The 26,176-nt window shown below is 33.8% G+C and overlaps 3 protein-coding genes across 6 annotated transcripts in view; 2 read left to right on the top strand and 1 right to left on the bottom strand.

Annotated features, from left to right (window-relative positions):
* The window catches only part of LOC140984344 (cullin-1-like), a 40,267-nt gene extending 29,938 nt beyond the window's left edge, over positions 1–10,329 (top strand). Inside the window, exons 2-20 of one of the 2 annotated variants that reach the window (XM_073451687.1) lie at positions 3,533–3,717; positions 3,805–3,904; positions 5,134–5,319; positions 5,532–5,579; positions 5,661–5,864; positions 6,027–6,104; positions 6,241–6,330; positions 6,420–6,500; positions 6,608–6,670; positions 7,779–7,814; positions 7,891–7,977; positions 8,079–8,228; positions 8,303–8,358; positions 8,444–8,564; positions 8,658–8,819; positions 8,906–9,049; positions 9,141–9,359; positions 9,487–9,654; positions 9,745–10,329. In XM_073451687.1, the coding sequence (XP_073307788.1) occupies positions 3,578–3,717; positions 3,805–3,904; positions 5,134–5,319; positions 5,532–5,579; positions 5,661–5,864; positions 6,027–6,104; positions 6,241–6,330; positions 6,420–6,500; positions 6,608–6,670; positions 7,779–7,814; positions 7,891–7,977; positions 8,079–8,228; positions 8,303–8,358; positions 8,444–8,564; positions 8,658–8,819; positions 8,906–9,049; positions 9,141–9,359; positions 9,487–9,654; positions 9,745–9,846 (2,235 nt within the window). In that variant the 5' untranslated portion in view covers positions 3,533–3,577 and the 3' untranslated portion in view covers positions 9,847–10,329. Of the gene's footprint in view, positions 1–2,580; positions 3,718–3,804; positions 3,905–5,133; positions 5,320–5,531; positions 5,580–5,660; positions 5,865–6,026; positions 6,105–6,240; positions 6,331–6,419; positions 6,501–6,607; positions 6,671–7,778; positions 7,815–7,890; positions 7,978–8,078; positions 8,229–8,302; positions 8,359–8,443; positions 8,565–8,657; positions 8,820–8,905; positions 9,050–9,140; positions 9,360–9,486; positions 9,655–9,744 lie in introns of those variants that run through there. The other variant, XM_073451685.1, reaches the window with a different exon arrangement.
* A 4,920-nt stretch (positions 10,330–15,249) lies between these two features.
* On the bottom strand, positions 15,250–17,770 carry LOC140984398 (protein LATERAL BRANCHING OXIDOREDUCTASE 1-like). Its single transcript, XM_073451788.1, has 4 exons — positions 17,328–17,770; positions 16,939–17,186; positions 16,425–16,752; positions 15,250–15,711 (listed from the first exon to the last, which is right to left on the bottom strand). Exons 1-4 carry the CDS (start codon positions 17,577–17,579, stop codon positions 15,460–15,462), a joined length of 1,080 nt encoding a protein of 359 aa, XP_073307889.1. The 5' UTR covers positions 17,580–17,770; the 3' UTR covers positions 15,250–15,459.
* LOC140984396 (sucrose nonfermenting 4-like protein) lies at positions 16,185–25,515 on the top strand. 3 transcript variants are annotated; one of them, XM_073451787.1, is made up of 14 exons: positions 16,185–16,202; positions 20,119–20,440; positions 20,557–20,641; positions 20,887–21,078; positions 21,589–21,723; positions 21,818–21,877; positions 22,280–22,369; positions 22,775–22,909; positions 23,193–23,337; positions 23,439–23,612; positions 24,208–24,271; positions 24,360–24,429; positions 24,980–25,094; positions 25,212–25,515. In XM_073451787.1, exons 2-14 carry the CDS (start codon positions 20,328–20,330, stop codon positions 25,307–25,309), a joined length of 1,476 nt encoding a protein of 491 aa, XP_073307888.1. In that variant the 5' UTR covers positions 16,185–16,202; positions 20,119–20,327; the 3' UTR covers positions 25,310–25,515. The 3 variants fall into 3 exon arrangements, with proteins under 3 accessions (XP_073307888.1, XP_073307886.1, XP_073307887.1); XM_073451785.1 differs by lacking the exon at positions 16,185–16,202 and adding an exon at positions 19,905–20,023; XM_073451786.1 differs by lacking the exon at positions 16,185–16,202 and adding an exon at positions 19,930–19,979.
* Positions 25,516–26,176: the final 661 nt, after the last annotated feature.

The following is a 26,176-nucleotide window of genomic DNA, read 5'->3' as shown; positions in this document are numbered from 1 at the left end:
GTGATGCATATGATTCACTCTCTTCTATTGTAAATTTGTAATAATCGCTTTTTGATCTTTTTTCCCACTATGAGTCAATCATGTTAGCGTTTTGTTGTCTATAAGCTCTGATAGAAGGCAAAAACTTGTGTGAGACGGTCTCACGAGTCATATTTTGTGAGACGGATCACTTATCTGGGTCATCCATGAAAAGTATTACTTTTTATGCTAAGAGTATTACTTTTTATTGTGAATATAGGTAGGATTGATCCGTCTCACATATAAAGATTTATGATACCGTCTCACAAGAGACGTACCCCGAAAGAAAACAAATTCCATTTTTGCTAAACCAAAAGCTTAAAGAACTGGGCTCTGTTTGTCTTCGTTTCCAAAAGACATATCTTTATGTTGGTCTTCATCTTATTTTCGGCTGATTTTTCAAGAATATGTTTCCATCCTAGATTTATGTTGTTACGTTCCTTTGTTATTTTAAATTAAATAATAATTCTATTATAGTATTATACTAGCTTCGCATTGAAATTTAAAATACAATTTTAAAATTTTTTATTTTTATTTTATATAAATTTATTTTTTACGAAAAATATTACGTGTGTGATTGATTGATACATTAATATACTTTTAATGATTGATACATTAATATACTTTTAAACATTTATAGACACATATATAAAGATAATTATATGAAATTAAATATATAATTTTTTTTAAAAAATTACAATAATTACAAATATTTAACGTATTTATTCTTTATGTTTAGGTATACATAATTCTCTTATTTATTTTGTTGTTAGATATATTGTCAAATACAAAATTAATATACTTTTTTCATAAAAAATTTTATTTAACTTGAATGAAACTATTTTAATTTTGATAATTTATTAATATAGAAAATTATTGTTCCATGTTTTTTAAAAATATTAATTTTTAAAATAAACATGTTGAATTGACTTGAATAATTGAAATTTAATTGCGATAAATTTAAAATCGAGTTATTTATCGTCTTTTGTAAATTAAATCCATAAGTAAAAAAATACTATATTATGAGTTCTATGAAAAAGTTTATAAATATCAATAAAAATCCTGCAAATAAAATACAAGATTATGTGAAATATTTAAAAATATGTGAGATTCTATTAAAACATAAAAATGTACTTAATTAACATAAAAGATTTTAAATCATTTATTCTATTTTTGGAACAAACAAATACAATAGCTTTAGAGTGTGCATTTGGAAATCAAATCCACTCAAATCTTTCAATCCAAACACAAGATTAAATATTCGAAAATATATTTTTATCAAATATTGTTTAAGAACGCCGAGACTCAACTTACGATATTGTTCATAATTTTTTTTAAAAAAACTTACGACATTGTTTATAATTTTTTTAAAAATACGATATTTTTTAAAACCCATAATTTAATATTCTTTTTTAAAAAAACAATAAAAATAATATTTTAATATAAAAAATAGTAGATCCCATGTATCATTGATCTCCATGAGACTTGTCGATTTTTTCATACCAATAGAAAAAATAATAATATTTTTCAGTTAAATCAACATACGTTATACAATATTTATTCATAACATAATTAATAAAAAAAATTAATTTGTCGTGAAAATATAATTTAAACATAAAAAATTAATACATTTTCATAAATCGAGTTGGAAATTTTTGTGTAAAAATCGAATAGTTCTTGGAACATGAACATATCAAATTAGTTCCTTAGTTGTGTTATTGTTTGATTTAGTTATCGATGAATTATAGTACTGTCCAGATGCCACTTATACTTGGATTAAAAGTCGAGTTTGAAACCGTACTATAACAAAATCTTTCCCAAATTGAATACAATATTTGAACTAATTTAAAATAAAAATTAAAGAGCATGTATCTCGTGAGACGGTCTCACGAATCTTTATCTGCGAGACGGGTTAACCCTACCGATATTCACAATAAAAAGTAATACTCTTAACATAAAAAATAATATTTTTTTATGGATGACCCAAACAAGAGATCTCTCTCACAAAATACGATCTGTGAGACCGTCTCACACAAATTTTTGCCAAATTAAATTGATATATAGAGTTAGTACTGATTGGTACATTAGATAAAATAACTATGAATTGTCTAACCAATAACTATGAGACGCTCTCACAAATTTATATATGTGAAATGAGTTGACTTGATACATATATAGAGTGAAAAAAATATTTTTGACAAAAAAATATTTATTTCATAAGTTGGACGAATATAAAATACGTCTCATAAAATTGATTCATAAGAAAATATCATATAAATAACTACATAACTTCTTATTTTTATTAATTTTTCATAATTTAAATTACACCTCCCAATAATCGTGTCATCTCATAATTGAAATGGGATCACGCAATAGATTTTATTATATGAGGGTTTAAATGAACATCAGTTATAGCTTAGGGGTTAGATTGCAATAACTGGGAGGACCGCAGTCCCACTTATAGAATTTTGGGGAAATATATTATAATGTGTATATATATATATATAGACGGGAAAAAATATAGACGAGAGAGATTCACTCGCTTCTCGCTCAGATTTTCTCCTCAGGTATTCTCTATCTGCGTATAGATTAACTATGTATGTGTGTTGGGCGTTTTTCTATTGTGGGCTGGTACTGGTGCTGGTGTTCGTATATTCTGCTGGCGATTCGTTCGATCATCTCGTGTTTCTGGTATCAGTATGATTCTTGATCGTGTTTGGCTGCCATTATACTCCTTGTTAGGGTTTTATTTTTCGAATTGTTACTGGTATGATTATTGGGCGGGGAGGTATGTTGGATATTTGATGGTGTTTCTTTATCTGCTGTGATTTTATTTTGAATTTGCTGTTGTCTTGGTGATAATTCTTGGCCACAGTATAAATTCAGTTCTCCTGTAATTGATAATTAATAGCAATAAATGCTCTTGCAATCGTTTTTATTTATGAATTTGTCATTTATTTTGATAGGGAGTTTTGACTGCAGGAAAGACTCTTCAGAAAAAAAATTTGTGGGAAACGTTTGAGCGTATTGTGCCTTACTCATGTAATGGTGAAATCCAATATTTTTTTCGTTTTTTTTTGTAGTGAGTTTCTTTTTTGCTGATTTATAAGATTGTTTAGCATTGTAACATATTGTGATCGGAATTAGTGTAGATTTCTGAGTGATGGTTCTCTTAAAAAATAAATGTTGTCTAGGTTTGATAATTTATGTCATTTTGCTGTGGCATTACATGTCATTTATAATCCTTTGTAATTTTACGTTGATTTTCCTATTTCATTTGTTTGCTTTGTACTACTTAAGACTTATTTCAGCTGCCTGTTTTTTATTCTCAATGATAGTATGTCAAGGGTACCTAGTATCGTAGTTATTATTGAAGCTACCGATAACTTCTTTATAAAGATGAAGATATTTGCAAATGCTATCGAGCTCATTGTATTGAATTGTCTAAAAAATTTGAGTTTCCGTGATAATTTTTTGTTCAGATTGATCTGTTTTACTGTTTAAATGATGTCATGTTTGGAATCAGAATTAAGTAGTTGATATTGGCCAGATATAGAAGATGTCGATGAACCAGCGGAACATAATTGATTTAGAACAGGGATGGGATATTATGCAAAAGGGGATTACAAAACTGATAAAAATTCTGGAAGGATTACCAGAGCCACAGTTCAGCTCAGAAGACTACATGACGCTCTACACGTATCAATTAGTTCTTTGTATTATTCTCTTGATTTCATAGACCATAATTAACGTACTTAATGCATGTCTCCTAATTCTGATTTACAGAACAATTTATAACATGTGTACTCAAAAGCCCCCACATGATTATTCTCAACCACTGTATGAAAAGTACAAGGAGGCTTTTGAAGCGTACATTACATCGACGGTAAAGTTCAATTCATACTTGCATGCCCCCACAGGTTTGCCGTATTTTGGGGATGATTTCTTTACATTTTGTAAAATAAGCAACTTTACAAAGTAGAATCTCCTTCATTGCAAGTTACCTCTATAGACAATCTTAAAATGTGATCAGTCTTTTCATGATATAAACTCTGTTAACCTTGCTTCAGGTGCCTCAGTTTATTAACATTACGGCCAATTTTCATTTGATTCCATACAAATATATGTAAATGACGTGGAGTTACTCCATCTCGTGTCTATTGTTTGTTGATCCTACTTGTCTTTATGATTTGACAAATTCATTCATGTTATTTGAACTCATCAGCAACTTTAGCGATTAAGATATCTGTTGAATCACAAGGCACATTTAGTCTTAAATAACTATGGAGAACCTTTACTTTTCTGACAAGACTTTCTTACCTATGGATTGGAGGATGGTTATTGAGTGGGTTTTAAGTTTCCAGATGGCAGAAAACTACAGAGAACCTTATTTATGTCAGTGCCAAGGCATGTGGAGTTCATTCTTACCACGCAGAGGTTTGATCGATCACAAACAGGGTGCAAAATCTGCTTAAATATTGAGATAGGAAAAAAACAGTACAGTTTGTGCAATGAATTGAGACATTTAGTTGGTTGATGATCTATAGTCATCTTTTGTTGACTATGTAAGCAGATGGCTTAAAAGAAACAATTTATTATGTACTTTCCTTTTGAATTTTTTTTATTTTTTATAATAGAAACGCTATTTTGTTTGGATTTAATATGAAAAATGCTTTTTAAATTTTTTAATGGGAAGCTGAAGTAGAAGGCTTAAAAACCACATTTTACTATTATTTGGTTCCGTGCTTTTTAAGCATCTAATTTTTAAAATAAAAGATCAACGAAATATCACTTTTTGTGACAAAACAATGTTTTTTTAATTAAAAGAGATACATTTTCTTGAACAAGTTTCCATGCCATTTGGCTGAATCAAACTATGTGAACAATATTAGACAATCTCATTTCAACTATGCCACCAAGTGGTCTTGAGCTTTTTAAAAATTACACCCCTGACATATAAAGTTGTCCGTCTCTATTCAAACTAAACATTAGTTGGAAAAATTGAATCCTTCATCTTAAAACTTAAGTTATCACTGCTTGTTTACCTGCTAAGTTTCTAGAATTTAATTGTGGTACCACCGTTCCAATAAGTTGGCATTTCTGATTTTCATACAGGTTTTACCCTCATTGAGAGAGAAGCATGATGAGTTTATGTTGAGGGAACTCGTAAACCGGTGGTTAAATCATAAAATCATGGTTCGATGGCTGTCAAGATTCTTTTACTATCTTGATCGATACTTCATAGCTAGAAGATCACTCCCAGCACTTAAAGAAGTCGGTTTGACATGCTTCCGAGACATGGTAAATTCTTTTTAATTGTTATGACTTCTTGATATCTTGTTCTATTCTCTCTCATATACATGTAAATTTGTCTTGTAGCTTCAAAAGGGGGAACAAATTTCAGCTGATTTTTCTGCATTTGTTTCTTATACATTTCCCCTGCTCTGTTTCATCTTTTCTTCCTACCTTTTCCTGTTTGGTTTTTAAGCCTAGTATTGGGATTGTTATCCCAGGTGTACTTAGAGGTAAATGGGAAAGTAAGAGACGCAGTTATATCTCTGGTATGTTTGTCATATTATTTTTGTTTGGTGCCTTTCTACCTCTGTTTGCTTTTGGACCCTGTATATGATTATTTCTGACAGATTGATCAAGAGCGCGAAGGAGAGCAAATTGACCGAGCTTTGTTGAAGAATGTATTAGATATTTTTGTCGAAATTGGTATGGGTCAGATGAATGAGTATGAGAATGATTTCGAAGCAGCAATGCTGAATGACTCTGCAGCTTATTATTCTCGGAAGGCTTCCACTTGGATTGTAGATGATTCGTGTCCAGATTATATGTTAAAAGTAAAATTTCCCTTTGACTCAGAATTCTCCATCCTTCTTGAATTTAAAGGAGAAAAACACATGCACAACATGCATTGACGTAATTGGAAATATGGGAGCCAAGGTGTCCCTAACCCTATCACTTTTGCACTTCGTTGCTAAATTTCGGATTGGAAAATGCAGGCGGAGGAGTGTTTAAAAAGAGAGAAGGACAGAGTTTTGCATTATCTTCATTCAAGTAGCGAGACAAAGTTGCTTGAGGTTCGATCTTGCACTAGGATATTGAGTCCTGGAAGTGGGTGATGTGTAGCATTCTGAGTGTCTTGATGCGAATAAATTGTTCATGTTAATAGGATCTTGTGATTCAATTGAATATTCATTATTTTTTTAATTGTAGAAAGTACAAAACGAGCTATTGTCTGTATATGCCACCCTACTGCTTGAAAAGGAGAACTCAGGTTGTCATGCATTACTTAGGGATGACAAGGTACTTAACATGTGAAGTCTTTGTTTCCATGTTTGGTTTTTTTTGTTATGGTGCTGGATATGCAAGTCATAGCCTTTCCAATCTGTTAGGTTGAGGATCTGTCAAGGATGTATAGACTCTTCTCGAAAGTACCTCGGGGCTTAGAACCTGTTGCGAATATATTTAAGCAGGTGCATAAATTTCCTTTTTTAAGTTATGGAATGAGTATCTATTCATTCATGCTGCCTGTACCTTTTCAAAATCATTTGAAGTTTAAGGTATCATGTTTCCATGGCAGCATGTTACTGCTGAGGGCACAGCTCTGGTTAAACAAGCAGAAGATGCAGCAAGTAACAAGAAGGTTTTTTTTTCTTTCTTTAATGTGTTCATTTATTTTTAGTTTGCTTTATTTGATTAATAGATTGCATGCTTTATAGCAGTAAAAATAGTTGCGATTTTTGCTATGTGGAGCTTACAGTTTCATATCTTCTTTATAGTTTCAGGCTGGTATTTTAAGGGTGTAAAAATCATTACTACATTCGGAAGAAAAATGGAAATATTATAGTAGTAACACTATTCAATAAAACAATCACAAACTCAGGCCTGAGAATCGCCGTCATGCCTGCCTCTCTTGCATGGGTATTCCATGCATATGATGTTAGAATTTTGCTAATGATCACTCTAATTTCTATGGGAGATTAATGATTGTTGTGAGGTTGCTGATTTAATTCAACAAACTGAGGAGAACTCAACATGTACCCTTTAGTAACAAGGAAGAAAAAAAGATGGATAAATACTTCCCAAAGGTGTAGTTGTGTTCACAAATTAAAACTAGAATCATCTCTTGCTCTGGTGAAAATTATCATTTCCCCTAAAGTATCTCCACTGCAATAGAAAATTTAATTTAAACTGGCAGATGCAAATGAAAAGTCTACATTCCTTCAATTCAGTATGTATCAACTCCTCCACTAAATGTGCTGCTCTCAGTTTATCCAAAACTTGTCATGGAAACTAAATCTTTTATGTTTTGAGTTAAATTAGATCCATATTTCTGAAAATCTTGGAAGACATTGGAACCTGTGAACAAGTGGTTTGAAAGATTTTTGTACTTGACAAAGAAATCCATAAAAACGTTTCAATACCTTTTCAGTGGTTTCTCGTAATTATAACCAAAACGTTGGTTCCTGTTAAAGCTTTCATTTTTGTCTTAAGTGGACTGGCATGAACTTGTTAATAAAAATAATTTCTAAATGTCAGAATGACATTATTCTTTTTTTGGGTTTCCAAATAATATCTGCTGGACCTTAGAACACTAAGTAGCACATTATTCCAGTTCTGGTGACAACATTTTTTCGGAGGAGGTCTTCTGGAAACTCTGTTATATTTTCCATGGAATGATTATGCAAAAGCTTTTATGTAATAGTTTAATATTTGTCAACTTATCTTACTAAAAGAAGTGTCTTTTACAGGCAGAAAAGAAAGATGTTGTTGGATTGCAAGAACAGGTAAGCTTTTCGTATTTTTTTTTTTATTTTTCAGTATGTTTTCAGATGTTAGCATTAACCAGTGTATGGAAATCAGATTTTTGTCAGAAGAGTAATCGAGCTCCACGACAAATTCATGGCATATGTGAATGACTGTTTCTTAAACCACACACTTTTCCATAAGGTTAGGATTATGAAACTAATTCATGAATTTTTTTCACATACCTTTTAAGAAGAGACAGTAGGTATTATACAAACCTTCCCATTTTTGTTTATTCTCTCTAGGCTCTTAAAGAGGCCTTCGAAGTCTTTTGCAACAAAGGTGTTGCTGGGAGTTCCAGTGCAGAACTCCTGGCGACTTTCTGTGATAACATTCTCAAAAAGGGTGGTAGTGAAAAATTGAGCGATGAAGCTATTGAAGAAACACTGGAGAAGGTATGTATTATGTATATTACACTGTCACTTTTAACATTTGTTTGCCCATGATTGAGGCTCTAATCTTCTTGCAGGTTGTGAAATTGCTTGCTTATATCAGTGATAAGGATTTATTTGCTGAATTCTATAGGTGATTTTTGTAACTAACTGGTTAGTTGGTGTTTAGTCATTCATGATGTGACTTACTTTATTCTTTTAATGGCTTCTGTCAATAGGAAAAAGCTTGCTCGGCGGCTATTATTTGATAAAAGTGCTAATGATGAGCATGAGAGAAGTATACTGACAAAGTTGAAACAGCAATGTGGTGGTCAGTTTACATCAAAAATGGAGGGGATGGTGAGCTTACTTGTTGCTGATTGTTGACTGGTGTTACCTATTGTGAATCAACTTAGGACATCATTATATTTCCTTCCATTGCATCCATACCAGGTCACGGATTTGACACTAGCAAGGGAAAATCAAACCAGCTTTGAGGAATATCTCAGCAATAATTTAAATGTTAATCCAGGGATTGACTTAACAGTGACTGTACTGACTACTGGTTTCTGGCCAAGTTACAAGTCCTTTGATCTCAACCTTCCAGCTGAGATGGTACAATGCATTAGGCTGTATCTTATTTGTTTTCAAAGTTATCATACCACTTTCTTTTCATTATTGCTTTGAAAAACTTGTGTTAGGTGAAGTGTGTGGAAGTATTTAGAGAGTTCTACCAGACAAAAACGAAGCATAGAAAACTTACGTGGATATATTCTCTGGGTACTTGTAACATCAATGGAAAGTTTGAACCTAAGACAATAGAGCTGATCGTGACAACCTATCAGGTTTTGTCCCAGCACCAAGATCATTTCACATTTATTCATGATTTCTTTTTCGTATATGGTATTGATTAGAAACTGTGGTTCCTTTATCTAGGCTGCTGCTTTGCTTCTGTTCAATGCCTCAGATAGATTGAGTTACCAGGAAATCATGAATCAGTTGAACCTATCGGACGATGATGTTGTTAGGCTGCTTCATTCGCTTTCATGTGCCAAATATAGGATTCTGAACAAGGAGCCAAACACCAAAACTATTTCTCAGACTGATGTTTTTGAGTTTAATTCAAAGTTCACTGACAAAATGAGAAGGATTAAGGTAATTTTCTCATGCATTATCCCTATGCTAGATAGAGTAGAACTCGTAGAAGATGAGAAGAAATGCGGAGAAAATTTTAACAGATTTATTTCTACCTGACTCTCTCACTACTTTCATTTGAATGTAGATCCCTCTCCCTCCAGTTGATGAGAAGAAGAAGGTCATCGAGGATGTTGACAAGGACAGACGATATGCCATTGATGCCTCAATTGTGCGTATCATGAAGAGCAGGAAAGTTTTGGGATATCAGCAATTGGTTATGGAGTGTGTTGAGCAATTGGGTCGTATGTTTAAGGTACCCTCTGCCCTTGAAGTACATTAATTTCTGTCGGATATATTTTTTTTCCTTCTTAGATGCTGACGTAGCTGAAATGTAACTTCAAAGCCTGATGTTAAAGCAATCAAGAAGAGGATTGAAGATTTGATCACTCGTGACTATCTGGAAAGAGACAAGGAAAACCCCAACTTGTTCAAGTACTTGGCATGATTCAGGCCAGCTAGTGATTGAATTTGTAAATCTATTGCTGCTGCAGAACAGTTCAACAGAATGAGGACACCTTTCAAAGTTTGCAAAACATGCCTGATGTTTTTTGTGACTTTGTGATGATTTATTAGACTCGGAGGCATGAGAAATCTTGAACAATATAACGTAAATCAGGCATGGGCCATCGCTACACATTGGTCTGGATTGAGAAGGTATTATTGACTGTTTTGAGCAGTGAGACAAATCCAGCTCCTTGCTTTTCTTCGTGCTTGGTCCTCCATGTATGTTGTCCATCTCAATACTTTCCCCGGCCATACATTAGTTTTTTTTCATTAAATATAGCGATTTAGTAAAATCTGTCTCCACCTCTTTTTACATTCCTCTCGCCTTTATTTCAGTCACCACGTCAATTGATCTTTTGTGTTGTATTATATGATTCAATGACATCTGTTTTTGAATGCTTAATCTCACAGTTTTCAGCTTTTAGTCTAATGTAACATAAAATTGGATCTTCGTTTTCAGTTTGTGGCAACCGGAAAAAAAATGAGAAATGAATGCACTTGTACAGCATTTTATGCAGAACCCTATGTGCTCTGTCTATTATTGCCGCTGTGTCCCATTACGTCGTAGCCTAGAGAAATCGTCTTCCATTCTCCAGCCATTGTAGACGTTCTCTCTTCAGTTTTGCTGTTCTCTTTTCATGTGCGAGGGAAAGGATTTTTGTAATTTAATTTGTTTTCTTTTTTTCCTTTGGAGGGGTTCAACTCTTTGAAAATTCTTATAATCATGAAAGTTTTAATAGGTTTGCAAGTTCTTTTTGAGTCCCTCTTGCCTAGCCAGGAATTCGTAATATCGATTAGATATAGCAAAAAAATAATAATGATGAGTAGAAAATAATTCCAAAAGTCGTCGGTTTTTAGTCAACTTCCCACCTTGACTAATGGTAATGGAAGACGGTGAAAGATATTTGCCTTCAATTATATGTTGAGCACGCTTGTCTTTTGTTTTCCTCATAAATGGTTCCCAGCCAAGGAATTGGGGTCATCTCTTATGGTTTGATGATAACTTTTTTTTAAAATTTAAAAAATAAAAATAAAAATAAAAATTTTCATGAATTGGGTCGGGTGAAAATCTGTTTCACAAAATGGACCAACGAGACTCTCACATAAGTTTTTGTGAAATAATATCATGTTTGGTATCATTTTTGTGGATGTAATAAATTAAATATTACTCTAATTTGTAGAATAAAATGGTAGGTTTAAAATATGGGTGGGTTGTTGATTCAAGCCAAAGAATTGTATTTGAAATCACACCCTAAAAAGAATTTTTGAGACTTCTTTATTGCAGAAAACTTCAAAAAGAAGCAATAAAAAGTCAGCAAGTTGGGGTCAAGAGCAAAGAGGAGAAAGATGGGAAATTCAGTTAAAATTGCACATTTATATTATAGTCTCACAAAAGGATAAAAAATTGAGACTTTGATGGCTTGCTGGCCCACTCTATTCAAACTTAGGATCAATCAGGGGGGCAAGCAAGTTGCTTACCACCAACCTGATGCACTTTTTCTCCATTTTCATTCTCCTAGACTAAATATGTTGCTTTCCATAACTGAAATCTTGATGTTATTCACAAACTTGTGGAGCATCTTTTGATTTACATATCAAACTTTATATCACAAACTTGCATTTCACAACACACCATGTAACTAATGAAATATGTTAATTTGTTACATCACTTGAAACAAGGGTTTTTAATTAAATATTATAAATTTGAAAAAAAGTTGACCAATCTATAACAAATTGAAGGGGAATATGATCAATTCAGGACAATAATTAGACTAAACCCTTAAAACAAACAAAAAACAAAAAAACAAAAAAAAGATAGACGTGATTGCTGAGAGAATTGGTGTAGCAGCACTATGAGTTAAACTTTTTAGCCTAATTTTTTCGGGAAAAAAAATTATTGGGATCTCATTTCAGTACAAATATATGTATAACTTTGATCCGAATAAATATTGCTCAAATGTTAATTTTTAGTAAAAAAAAATTCTTTTTAGAACAACTTTTGCAAGATCCGAGAAATCATTCCTCGAATTTCTGGATTTAGTTGAAATCCGAGGAATTATTCTAATTCCTCGGATTATTACATTAATGCAATTTTCCTTATATTGATAGATTGATAATTTTTTTAAATTTATAATATTTAATTAAAAAAAACCCTTGAACTGAAGTTGACAGAATATGAGCTCGTTTGGTATAAGAAGCTACAATTAAAAAAGTGTTTTTTTAATTTTTAACTTATTTGGGTGGGCTTCTAGTGCTTAAAAAAGCACTTATTTAAGTTGAAATTAGAGCTTTTTTAAAAGCCCTATTTTAGAGCTTTTTTCACTAGCTTTTTTAATAAACTAAAAAACAACATCCACCAGTAGCATCCTCTCAATCTTTTCTTCATTCTTCTACAAGGTATAATTTTTTTTTTTCCCGTCGTGGTTTTTGTTCGTTCATTTTTTTCTGCTTTCTTTTTGCTGCAGAATCTACACTCTCTATTCATTTACGTCTGTATTACGTATTGTGAATTAGATAATCTATTGTTTTTTTATGTTTTATTTTTTGAATATAGAATGTATTCGAAGTTAGCTCCTAAACGAAGATTATCAAATCCAAGTCAATTACCTAGATATACGATTGAGACTGTTGAACCTGGATTTGTTGCTGATGGGAATAATAAGGCGGATTGGACTGATCAGAATACCGAAATATTTTTAAAAATTTGTGAGGAAGAAATTGAATCCTTCAATAAGCCTACCAAACATTTAAACAAAACGGGGTACACAAATTTAGTTTCAAAATTTCATGAGAGAACGGGACTTTCTTTGAATCAAAAACAATTCAAAAATAAATGGGATTCTATGAGAAAATATTTTGCACTGTGGGTACAACTGATTGGAAATAATGAGACTGGCCTTGGTTGGGATCATAACAAGATGACCGTGCAAGCTAATAATAGTTAGTGGGAGGATAAGATTAAGGTACATAATTTATATACTACATTTTAAATTTTTAATTAATTATTTTTATTTATTTTTGTTACGTTGCAAATTACAGGAAAATCTCGAGTATGCAAAGTTTAGATTGAGGGGACCCAAGAATTTAGATTTATTGGAAAAGATATTTAAAGGTTCCATAGCAACTGGTTATGCTGCAATAGCACCATCAGAGGATCAACCAATTCATAATAATTTCAACGAGGATACAAATGATTGGGATGTTCAGTTAGATGGAGAGTTTCAAAGTGATGTTTATATTAATGTTGAAAGCCGAGAATTTATGGAAAACTCAACAATGGGAGCTGACAGCTCTATGCAGCAAAAGAAGAGAAAAAGAAGGGAGAGTGGGGAAAAAAGATGTCTCATTGCCACTAGGTTAGCCGATCAACTTGATCGTATCCTTCAAGAATTTGAGACTCAAAAGTCTATACACGAAACACCAAAAGATGATCCATGTAGCATTGAAAATTGTTTGGAGGTTCTTCGTAGTTTGCCTGGTATGGTGGTTGGCAGTGAGCAATTCTTCATAGTTACTAGAGTTTTGGGTAAAAAGCATAATAGGCAAATATTTATCGGATTGAAGGACTCGGAACTGCAGCTTGGTTGGGCAAAGACATTCACTAAAGATGATTTGAAGCGTTATTAACATGAGTTATGTTTTTAGGAAAAATACCTGAATAATGCACTTGTTTTTTTCTTTTATTAATTGATGAGTCAACTTTACTAAGTAGTATGTTTAAATTTTTAATGCAATAATCTAAAACTTTCAATGTTTATTGTTTTTTTATATATATTTATCTTTATTCATATATTTTCACAGGATGTCTGCGAGTTCAGGCTCCACTATATCAGATAACTCTGATGCATCAAGTGATTCCGACATTTCCGTTGATTCTATTATAAATACACATGTCTCTAAGAAAAGAATGGTTTTGTTATCCTTGTGTGGTGTTACGAATTATGTTTTGAAATATATTGTTAAAGAAAAATGTAGGACATCGTGGTTATCAGGGTCTCAATGGGAGGCAGAGATATTGAATGGTAATGAGACACGATGCTTTGAAATGTTTAGAATGAAGAAACATGTTTTTTATAAACTATGTGACGATCTACTCCAAAAATATAGCTTACAGCCAACAAAAGGAGTTGATATCTATGAAAAGGTGGGATTATTTTTGTACATGATGGGTCAACCTGCTTCAGTTAGAAATGTTCAAGAGCGTTTTCAACACTCGGGGGAAACTGTTCCAAGACAGTTTCACAGCGTTTTAGAGTCCATATGGAAGTTGTCGAGAGATATCATCAAACCTATCGATCTTAATTTTACAGATGTCCCTGAATATATTAAGAATGACAAAAGATATTGGCCTTATTTTAAAGATTGTATAGGGGCTAATGATGGCACACATATATGCATTCGTGCTCCGCCTAGCAAGCAAATAGATTTCATTGTAAGAAAAGGGTATTCTTCAACAAATGTTATGGTTGTATGCGACTTCGACATGTGCTTTACTTTTGTATGGGCTGGTTGGGAAGGTTCTGCTCATGATTCTAAAATTTTTAAAGAGGCTATGCGCAGAGAGAGATTGCATTTTCCACTCCCACATGAATGTTTGATATTAATATATCTTATATGTTTTTTTAAATAATTGTTAGATAAATATTTACACTTTAACTCTTATTTTTTGCAGGTAAATATTATTTAGTTGATGCAGGTTATCCTACTTTCAAAGGCTTTATGGGACCGTATAAAGATACTAGATATCATTTACCTCAATTTCGATTGGCTCCAAAGTTCAGATCAAAAAATGAAGTATTTAATTATCATCATTCCAGTTTAAGGACGGTTTTTGAAAGAACATTTGGAGTGTGCAAAGCACGATGGAAGGTATTACAAAATATGCCCACATTTTGTCTAGATACTCAATTTAAAATTATAGTGGCATGTTTTGCTTTACACAATTTCATAAGGCGATACGATACGGCTGGAGATATTCTTGAACAACTCGAAAATATTGATGATTTACAAGAAATCGAACAAGATGGTGAAAATGTTTATGTCCATGACAGAGGTACGAGATGGCAAGAGCCAACACAAGAAAATATTACGGAAATGAAAGAATTGAGAGATGACAAAAGAAATTCACTGTCAATACAAGGTCGACATTGAACTATTAGTTTTTATTTAAATAAATTAAAGTAGAATGTAAACATTAACATTGTTATTAACAATTGTTTTTATGGTTTTTAAGATTTCAATATTTTATTGTTTTGGTATGGATTTAATTATTTATATTTATACATCACACTTGTTTAGAAATCCGTTATAAAATATATATATAAATTAATGAGTTAAAAAAGCACTTTAATGATATGTATCCAAACACATTTATTAATTTAAAAAGTGTTTTTTATCTATTCATCCAAACACAATATTAACACAACTTTTACTTAAAAAAGCACTTTTAAAAGCCAACTTAAAAAAACACTTTTTAATAAAAAAAACTTTTGATACCATACGGGCCCTATATTTACATAAGCATGTCTCAGTTCATTTTATTTTATTCTGATGTTCAGACATAATTGATTTTAGCAAATTCCAGTGTTTTCTTGCCCTGAAGCTTATTTGTGACATAATGTTTGCTGTAGTCTCCATGGTTGTATCTTCTGTACTTGCAAGGATTTTTGTCATCCACGAGTTCTCGAAGTGGCCCAACCTCTAGTTCATAACTTGGAGCATAGAACGTGACAATCGAGAGCCTGTCTTTTTCTTTATGCGTCACTGCTCTGTGTTCCACACTCTTGTATCTCCCATTTGTTAGAACCTGGTATATATGATTGCAGAATGTCGTAAATAAGGAATAATATTTGTGTAACTTTGCTGGCGGATGGGATAAATTTTAGTGTTAGTTGGTGACTGGCTGCCTATTATGCTTTGGATCTAAATGATATTGCAATTGTACAACAGCTTCCATAGCAACCGATTAACATTATCAGTAAAGGAACTATTAGGTCTGAGATCACTTCTATAACCTTTTCAAACTTATTTTGTTAGCCGATATTTGATTGTATGCTTACCGCCAGCAGACGACTGCTGTTTAGTCATTCATATTCGCAATTCAGCACCACCAGCACTAGTACACATTTTGGAGTGACATCGGAGGGACTGAAGCCAACAAGGATGATCTTCATATAAAATAAAGGGTGACAACTTAATTTCTTCTCCTAATATTAAGAATTCTTGGCTTCGCTACACACCTGGCAGAGGAATAGCATCCAAGGATTGGCTCTAACATGATTATGTCACATCCCACTGGTTAGAAGCTTACAAACAAGATTATTTGCATCTTTGTGACACTGATTAATACAAGTTGCTAGAAAAGCAAATTGTACTCGTGTATTTACCAACCCCGTCAAATCCCACAAACTAATGGGGAATTCTGATCCTACTTGTTCTTAATATGCCTCAAAACTTGTGAAAGGAAGGGTAGGAACTAGGAAGCAGCAACAAGAAACTGTAAAAAGCTTGATGCCATACCTCAATGGTATCACCAATATTGATGACAAGAGCATTTGGAATAGGTTGAACGGGTTTCCATGCATTGTTTCTTAGTATTTGAAGGCCAACTGAGTTGCCCTTTCCTTGCTGTAAAACTGTCAGCGCACTTCCATCAGAATGTGGGCTTAAACCTAAAACAAGGTCTGGTCTGGGGCATGCTGGATAATAGTTCATCCTTATTGCTTGCACGGCCACACCAAAAATCTCTTCGAAAACATCGTCCTTGCAGCCAAGACTAATAGCTATGTACTCGAGCAAATTCTTGCACAGTTTCCTTATTTCTCTGGAGTATATCTCCACAGTTTCGCTGTAAAATTCTTGAGGCGTTAGTTTTGAACAATAACAAGCTGACTCGTATAGGTCTTGGGATGAAATAGAATGATGGAAAAAGGTCTCCATCACCTGAATTTCAGTTACATTGACGTGAACTTACTGAACAAGTGATCTATGCAGAGAAACAATATTATATGTAAGGACATAGACAGGTTTTTACCTGAAATTCGATGGCTTTGCCGGCCATAATTTTGGGTTTCTTAGGTAATGAGGCTCCAACCCAAGAGCAAACATGTTGCACCAATCTAGTTTCTGGTTTTCTGAGAAAACAAAAGCCTGGCCATATCCCTGAACTGTCCCTGGAATCATTGGATACTTCTGTTTCTCCTCTAATGGCATCAAGAAGAATTCAGTTGCCACTTTTTCAATTTTTTCCAGCAAATCTAAATTAATTTCATGGTTTATCACCTGCAAGGAAAATGAAAAAAACGGCGGTCAAATATTAGATGATATTCCTTGCTGTTGCACCAAGCCAGAGAAATAAACAGAATAACCATTCTGTATTGGTGGGTTTTATAGGAATTATATTCAAGTGTTTGAGGCAAATACCTGGAAAAACCCCCACTCCTCACAAGAAATCTTGATCTTCAAAATCTCACTGCAAATTTCATCTATATTTCCTTTGCAAAGTTTTGAGAAATCGACAACAGGAATGCTATTATTTGCAGAGGTAATCACGTTATCTGAATTTGGCCTTTCTGTCAAATCCCTAATGAATCTTTCGGGAATATGTGAAATTTTGGCCTTTCTCAACTCTTGAACGTCATCAATATGGCCAACTTTGATATCAGAAACTGACATTGGAGCTATTGATTGTGTGATGATTTTGAGGTGTATCAAGTTAGTTGATCAAATGTTGTCTAGATTGGGGTTTATTCAGTTTGGACAGTGTCTATTTATAAAAGAAATGGAAAGTTCCGTTCCAAATTATTGTACTTTCTGAGTTTTAGTGATGCATGTTATTTGGCAGAGCCTAGTCAAATGATTCTTATGATCAAATATGTAGGACCGAGCGTTTGCTGTTTTACCAAAAGTTATAGTTGGTGGTAATGGTGCAACTCAAATCTTTTAAATCGCACAGCAGCTCAAGCACCACGGTTCGATCGCTCTACCAAGCACGGACAATTATTGCACACAACAATCTCCCTCCCAATAATTGCACTCCTTACAATCAATGGAAATCGAACCCGTGACCTTGGCTCTGATATCAATGGTAGGACCGAGCGCTTGTCGCTTTACCAAAATCTATTGCTAGTGGTAATGGTGCAATTCAAATCTTTTAAACCGCACAGCAGTTCAAGCACCACAGTTCGTTCGCTCTACCAAGCACGGACAATTATTGCACCCAACAATCTCCCTCCCAATAATTGCACTTCTTGCAATCAATGGTAATCGAACCTGTGACATTGGCTCCAGGGACGGATTCAGAATTATAAGTTTGGGGGGCCGGCTCTCCACCAACTATGAAAGTTTTAAGTTGGGTCTTTAACCCTTTGTAAAGGCCTGTTATTTAGTTTTTCGAAAAAAAATTGCAGAAAATGGAACGCGGACCACATGTGTAAACCTTGAAAGTCTATAACCATTAAACTAATTATAGATACTTTTTTTTATGGTTAAATAATATATATAATAAATAATAAAATATATCTTATATATTAATAATTTTTTAAAAAAAATTCGGGGGGCACGGCCCTCTTGGGTCCTACAGTGAATCCGCCTCTGTTTGGCTCTGATATCAATTGTAGGACCGAGCGGTTGCCACTTTACCAAAAGCTATAGCTTGTGTTAATAGTGCAATTCAAATCTTTTAAACCATGCAACAGCTCAAGCACCAAGGTTCGATTGCTCTACCAAGTAGGGACAATTATTACCCCCAACAAAATCCTTTAAGAAAGTCAATTTATTTTTCACAATTAACAACAAATTGATTGAATTTCTTTAAACTGAAACAGTGAGATTTTTTTGGTGGATTCTGTTGTACTCAAGATTCATTTTTAGAAACTTATGTTTTAGAAGAAAGATTGTGATTTGATAAGTTGATTTAGATAACCTTGTTCATAATCAAAAAGCTAAAACAAAGAAATTTGTTGTGTATGAGTGAATTTCAATTACAAGCCACACAAAAGGTTGGTGCATTATCACCAAGAAGAATATTTGAGTGGTGTTTATAGGTTGGTTGTGAAAAAGGTTGGAATCTATTCAAGAAATGAAATATTTTACAAGTAAATATAGTTGTGAGAAGTAATACTTGGGTAGGGGCCAATTCCTCCATTTGATAGTCTGTCTGTCTGTCTGTCTCCATGGTCAAAAGACATTTGTCTATTTGGGAGAAACATCATTCGGATACTGTTGAAACAATTCCATATCCTTCTTTGTTTGTCAAGCCAAAATTGTGGACACCATTAACTTAAATTATATGTCGAACATGATGAAGGAGATTCATCTGATAAAAAATAACTTCACATGGCAATAATTTAACTTAAACCACCAAAAGAATTAAAGGGATGCAATGCAAGAGATGAGACAACACTATTCCATCGGTCTAAAGATCAAATATTGTTTTTCAGATACATTCATTTTATGAATATAAAGACAGACGACAAAAGGAATGAATATTATAGGATAATGATCAAATCCAAATGAAAAAAAGAGAAGTAAAATGCATGGATGCGTGAAACGATGGATATGATCTTTTTTTGAAAATAAATAAATTAATTATATAAATGAAATTTATTTTTTTAAAAATAAAGATTATATTTAATATAAAATATATAAAGTATGAGACTTTCAGAATAGGAGTAATGGTGAAAATTTCTAAATATTTTCTTAATTAATTGTGATACATTTGCATTTCAAAAAAAAAAAAATTGTGATACATTTGGTATTTGGATTGTTACTAGTGGGAAGAATTTAAGAATTCATGATGATAAAGGGTAAAACGATAATTCACGGTAATATCAGGGGGAAATAAGAATTCACGGTAATACAGGGGGACTAGTGAGAAATCATGATAATATGAAGGGCGTCGTCTGAGAATAATCTGAAGGAAGGCATGCTGACTTGGCAACACATAGGGGAATCTTATAATTGATGTGGTGCGGGACCCATATCATAATTTTTATTACACAGAAAATTTCTTAAAAATAATCGGGAATTTTAGGGTTAGGGGTAAAATTGATTCTGTCAAAAGAATTCCCACTTGTTCATCTTCTAATCATATAATTATCAAATGCTTCTCTATTTGTGTTTAAAGTTTTCATTTTAATTCATCGTACTTGCATTCCCTAGCTGTTTCCTCCTCTGGTTTTCTTAGATTTGTCGTTCTTGATTTCATTTTTAGGCCTGTGTTCGTACAGTCTGGGATTTGTAGATTAACGAAAAGTGGTGCTTTGCGTCATATTGTGGTTCTGAAGGTGAAATTCGGCATTGTCGTTGGAATTTGAGGGATTTGGCTCAATGGTGCTCTTGGAATTTGCAATCAAGTGTTATTGACGCTGTTGAAATTCCGATGCTGTTCTTTTGGCAAATTCTAGAAGTAATTAGGAGTTAATGTATCCTATTAATATGGATTTTGCGCCTGAAAGTGGAATGGTGTTGATACCCACGCGTTTCGTGTGGCCTTATGGTGGGAGAATTGTGTATATCAGCGGCTCGTTTACTGGGTGAGATTGGATGAGCATTTAAAATTGTTGAATGCTTGTTATTCAATTTTATTCTCATCGTTTGTTGTTTTCTGAGCTTAATTATTTTCTGTAATTTATGGTAATTTTTGCTAAAGGTGGACGCAATGGCCTATGGCCCCGGTAGAGGGTTGCCCAACTGTGTTTCAGACAATATGTAGCTTACCACCCGGTTATCACCAGGTTGGTGCTGTACTTCGGCTTTGTGGATCGAAATTGTTGTAGTGCTTGCTAATTTGTGTAATTGCCTGTGAATTTTTTTTGGTTGGTAAGCCAAGAAAAAATGTGTACTTCTTTGAGGAATTTATTTAGCTAGTTGTACCTTGAAATTGGGATTGCACCTCTTGCTTTTTCATTATTTGCAATTTTCAACGGATTCCATATTTGTTTGCTTGTGCATTAAATTAAATACTGTTGCTTATTTCCAGTACAAATTCGTGGTTGATGGGGAATGGAGACATGAAGAGCAACGACCTTTTGTCAGTAGTAACATTGGAACCGTGAATACAGTCCTCTTAGCTAGGGAATCTGATTTCCTTCCTGCAATGATAAGCCCTCGAATACCTCCCTCTGGTCCCAGTTCCAGTATGGATGTAGATAATGAGACCTTTCAGCGTGTGGTATGCAGTTATTGCTCACATCTTTCCTTTCGTTACTGCTTGTTTCCAGATGCTATTTTTTTCAGCTATGGTTTTGTAATATTGTTTGGATATCTTGGACCAAGAAATTCATCCATACCCATCTTCAATTGAAAAAGAGCATACCTTCCTGTTTTTTCTATTGTTCTTACCTTTCCACGGTTTGTATGCTGGTCATGCATGGAAAAAATCTTAAGAATAACGGTTTCCTTTATTAGTTTCCATATTTCAAAGCTGGGATATATTTTGATAGTCACTACTGCAGGTTTTACCAAGTGGTTTTGGTGAATAATAAATGTTTGAACACTCCCTATTTTACATATTACAGTGTGGCATCTTAGTGAAATCAACCACATGCGTCTCCAATATTATAGCATAGCATCAAAGTAAAACCAGCACACCCTCCTCCAAATATGTAGCATAGTTTGATTGGTGGCTCATGATACTGAAAGTTACAGGAGCTGCCTCATCATAATTAATGTCTATCAACAGGTTCGACTGTCAGATGGTACTTCACCTGAGCCCTTTCCAAGCATATCAGATACTGATTTAGAGATTTCTCGGCATCGTATAGCTGTGTTCATGTCGACACACCTGGCTTATGAGTTACTTCCTGAATCTGGAAAGGTCTGGATGGCCCTTGTCTGTCCTACTGCAATTATTTACATTTATTTCGTTTTCGTTTAAATTGTCATATTGATTTATTTCGATGAGTTTGCAGGTTATTGCATTGGATGTTGAACTGCCTGTAAAGCAAGCATTTCACATTCTGCATGAGCAGGTACTTTTGACAATAATAATTGCTAGGTCGAAGTTATTACAAAGTGTGTTTTAGCTGCGAAGTAATTTGGTCACCACTATCTAGCAGCATCAGTTTTTCTGCCGTCATTTTTTTAAGAACATAAGACAGCGTGATGTTGTAGCGGATGAAAGGATATCCGCTTGTAATTTGTTCAAGTTACTGAAGTAGTCAACTTGAAATACGATGAAGATTGGGGACTGTTTGTGTTTTCTTATTAAGGGTCTGCAATTGCTCCACATGCATTTCTTTATGCTTATAGAATCAGATTACTTCATTTAATTTTCCCATGTGATATTAGTTTTTGATTATTTATTATGCTTTCTTTTATTCCTTTCATCGTGATGCGAACAACAATCTTTTGAGCAACCAAATTCTTTCCAGGGAATCTCCATGGCGCCCTTATGGGACTTCTCAAAGGGAAAATTCGTTGGAGCCCTCAGCGCCTTGGATTTTATTCTCATTATGAGAGAGGTATAAGATTTGTCTTCTCTATGTCTTTGTAAAGAATATAAATTATCACTCACCTCCGTATTACCTACTTTTCCTGATTCTACTCCGTACCCCAGTCCTTTTCCATTTCAGAGAGATGGAACAAAGTTATTTCTCGCACAAATCTTTACTCAATTTGCATTTAAAAATGTGAGATGTTAATTTGTTCCATTGAAATGCTTTTGTGGACCTCTTAAGATGCAGTAGAACAATTCCATGTGCGCTACCCTTGTCTTGTTTTCTAAGTTGCTTGAAGCATAAAGAGACTCGTTTTCAGTTGGCTTTATTAAGTTTCTGTATTGGTAGGCTCACATGAATAATATATGCTGATTATCTGCTCCAAATCCTTGACATGTGCTGCTTTGGTGTGTTCATTGTGATTGGCAGCTTGGTAGCCACTGTTCCAATCTGACTGAAGAAGAGCTTGAGACGCACACTATTTCTGCTTGGAAAGATGCAAAGTCATATCTGAATGGTCAAATTAATGGGCAAGGAGATGCAGTTTCAAGACGACTCATACAAGTAAGTCTGGATGGCTTTGTAATATTCAGAAAGTAGATCGTTCTTTGGGACATGTCGAATAAATAAAATGATAGTTTTGCCCTTTTCATCCCTGTGGTAGTTGATCTGTTCATTCTTAAAAGCATGTCCAGGCATTCTGCTTGTGGTCGTTCTGATACTTCCATGATTATCTGATTATGTAAATCGTTCAACCGGCATTGGCATTTCATTCATTTGTTACTTACTTTGTCCTGTAATTAGCATGTACTCCATTCTTTTATGTTAATTTGATGAGGGTTTTCAGGCTGGACCAGATGACAGTTTGAATGAAGTTGCTTTGAAGATTTTGCAGAATGGTGTTGCCACAATTCCCATTATTCATTGTCCTTTGGAGAATGCATCACACCCACATCTTTTACATCTTGCTTCTCTTTCTGGAATACTAAAATGTGAGGATATTGAATCAGGCCTTCGTACATTCGTGTATTTGAATATTACTGTTCAGGAAATGATATCATTCCTGTCATAACTAACATGGGGTGTTTTCCAGGTATTTGTCGTTTTTTTAAACATTCCCTAAGTTCATTACCAGTTCTCCAAATGCCAATTTGTGCCATCCCTGTGGGCACCTGGGTTCCCAAGATTGGAGAGCCAAATCGCCGGCCATTGGCTATCTTGAGACCAAGTGCTTCACTTAGTGCGGCACTGAATTTATTAATTCAAGGTAACTATCTGGCTTCTTTCTGAAAAAATTTCATCTTCTTATCACATATGAAATTAGTTTAAACAAATATTTTCTTTATCGTGCTTACTGCTTTAAAATCTAAAGAATATAATTTATAATACCGTTTACGTTTTACTAGCATGTGCCTCTTCTTGTAATGGTTGGTGTCCTTTAACCCTGGTGTTTAACAGTATGATAAATTTATAGCCATAATGTGTTCCTTTCACAACCTTAGTGGGTGAATTTTTATTATGTTCTTGTGGCAAAGTCAAAATTTATGATGAAATTTATGACAGCAAGTATTCAACTTTGGATTCTCCAATCTGGTGTTCTAGAAGATTAATTTAATTTTATAACTCTGAACATGATATCTCTTGGCTATAGAGGGTTCTTTCGCTGAATATGTGGGTTCTCCTTAAAGCTTTTCCCAGGAAAAGTTATAACTTCTTAAGAGTTCTTTAATGTATGTATGCGATTTCATGAGGCACGGTGTATGCCAAAAACTCTCCCTTTTGATCTATTATTATGTGATGTATAAGTAGAAGATCCGTGTTGTTATATCTGTGTGACTCCACCCTGTCCCTGTCTTACGCAGCCCAAGTTAGTTCGATACCAATTGTGGATGACAATGACTCGTTACTGGATGTATATTCTAGAAGGTTAGTAACGCAAACTGTTAGCGATGCTTATTTTATTTTTAAAAACATTTGGGGATTGTCTATCCATTTGTTTCTTTTTTTCCTCCAGTGATATAACTACCTTGGCAAAGGACAAAATTTACACCCATATTAATCTTGAAGAAACAACTATTCATCAGGTGTGCACATCTATTACGTTGGCGTATTTTCTGCTTTACCAAGACGTGCTATAATCCTTATGTTCAACTACCATGTATGGGACTTGAATTAGATCTTCATTAAAAGAAGCTAACTGGCTACAGAATTTGAAATTTTTGTCTTGGTAGGGTGATGATCAAAGACGCCTACATTAAATTAATTGCAATTGATAACATTAAATTAATGCACTGAGTGGTTTTTTATGCATCCAAGTTCCCTTTGTCGAACTTCTTATCTCAAGCAAATGCATACTGTAGCAAGCTGCCATGTGTTACTTTTTCAATATGCTGCTAGCTTTTCCTCTGGATGCAGTGCAATTCGTAAAATTGCTTGCTTGCAGATAATGCCAAATACCGGAGGCCAGATCTCCTTGCTTTTGTTTCACATGAATTGTCTTTTAGATCTGGATAGTATTGAATGAGTTTTTTGAGTTTGAAATTCGACAAATAAAGCTTATCACCACCCTATATTTTACTAGCATAATTCGGTGATCTTTGGTATTATTATCGCCTTCCGGCTCTCGAATTATAGGCATTGCAGTACAGAGATGATCCATTTTCGACGTACGGGTACACCAGTCAAAGGTGTCACATGTGTTTGCGGTCTGATCCACTCCATAAGGTGATGGAGAGATTATCCATGCCAGGTTGCTTGTTGTCTCCTACTAAAGATTTTCATGAAACATTCCTTTAATTTGTTATGCATTTATGGATTACCCGAAGCACTTAGCTTCTTGTTTTACTTTTAAATTCTTCATGTTCAGGCGTTAGACGTCTTGTTATTGTGGAAGCTGGAAGTAAACGTGTAGAAGGTATCATTTCCCTTGGTGATATTTTTCGGTTTCTTGTGGGTGGCAGTTAAACAAAGTCAGCAACAACAATTTCATTGATGGCATTGTTCGTATATATGTACAAGTGGATGCCTCGTCTTTCGTTGCCGGGTTTTAAGTTAAATTAGCCGAAAACCGAGCCATGTAATTCGAAACTGGGGGTTTCTTGATCTTAATGGTCTGATTTCCATTTATCAGCGGCACAAAATTTAGTGAAAAAGGAAAAAAAGAAAAAGAGGGATGATTGAATGATTCGAATCTTTCTTTAATGTTTTGTTTCTGGTATTATATTGCTTTGGTTCTACGATGTCTTGTAGTGATACACTTTAGGAAACTTGATTGACATGTAAAAAATATAGCTGTGGAAGAGTCGACCCCTTATAACCTTAAACTATTTGATATTTGATATAATTATATAATACATTCTGCCTAGTCATGGTACGCGTCACTGATCAAGGCCGATGCCCTCTTCTGGAATAAAAAAAATCTACTAGAGAAAATCTGAAAAATTATTTTTATACAAATTATATGAGGAAAAAAAAAGAGATCATTTTACGAACCAATGGTCATTTTAATACTGTAGTTTTAATAGGCATGAGTAATGTTTTCTCGACATGAATATAGTGTTTGAAATTCAGAAGAAAATCATATCCGAAATATGAATATGATGGGGGAGTGAATAAGAGAATCATCGAAATGATGTGTTTGCAAGCATTTAGTTTACTATTAGCGACTCCATCAAGTCAAAACTCGCGACACTTTCAGATGTTTACATAACATCTCTAATATTTAATCACTCAAAACTTATTGATAAAGTTACAACGATAAATTACTTGCGTCAGAGTGAAGAAAATCAGCGCAAGAACTTGTGTATTTATAAAGATTCAAGAATCAACAGA

This window comes from Primulina huaijiensis, chromosome 9 (assembly GCF_012295235.1).
Source record: "Primulina huaijiensis isolate GDHJ02 chromosome 9, ASM1229523v2, whole genome shotgun sequence".
Taxonomy (NCBI): domain Eukaryota; kingdom Viridiplantae; phylum Streptophyta; class Magnoliopsida; order Lamiales; family Gesneriaceae; genus Primulina; species Primulina huaijiensis.
The sequence above is the reverse complement of the archived record's forward strand: the minus strand, read 5'-3'. Positions and strand labels throughout refer to the sequence as shown.

Excerpts from the sequence above, each read along its gene's own strand:
- LOC140984398 (XM_073451788.1), bottom strand. The coding sequence starts at position 17,579 with ATGTCAGTTTCTGATATCAAAGTTGGCCATATTGATGACGTTCAAGAG. Across the intron at positions 16,753-16,938 it reads GCAAAGCCATCGAATTTCAG|CGAAACTGTGGAGATATACT; the intron begins GTAAAAACCTGT and ends AGAATTTTACAG. Across the intron at positions 15,712-16,424 it reads ATATTGGTGATACCATTGAG|GTTCTAACAAATGGGAGATA; the intron begins GTATGGCATCAA and ends CATATATACCAG.
- LOC140984396 (XM_073451787.1), top strand. The coding sequence starts at position 20,328 with ATGTATCCTATTAATATGGATTTTGCGCCTGAAAGTGGAATGGTGTTG. Across the intron at positions 20,642-20,886 it reads TACCACCCGGTTATCACCAG|TACAAATTCGTGGTTGATGG; the intron begins GTTGGTGCTGTA and ends GCTTATTTCCAG. Across the intron at positions 25,095-25,211 it reads GGAGAGATTATCCATGCCAG|GCGTTAGACGTCTTGTTATT; the intron begins GTTGCTTGTTGT and ends CTTCATGTTCAG.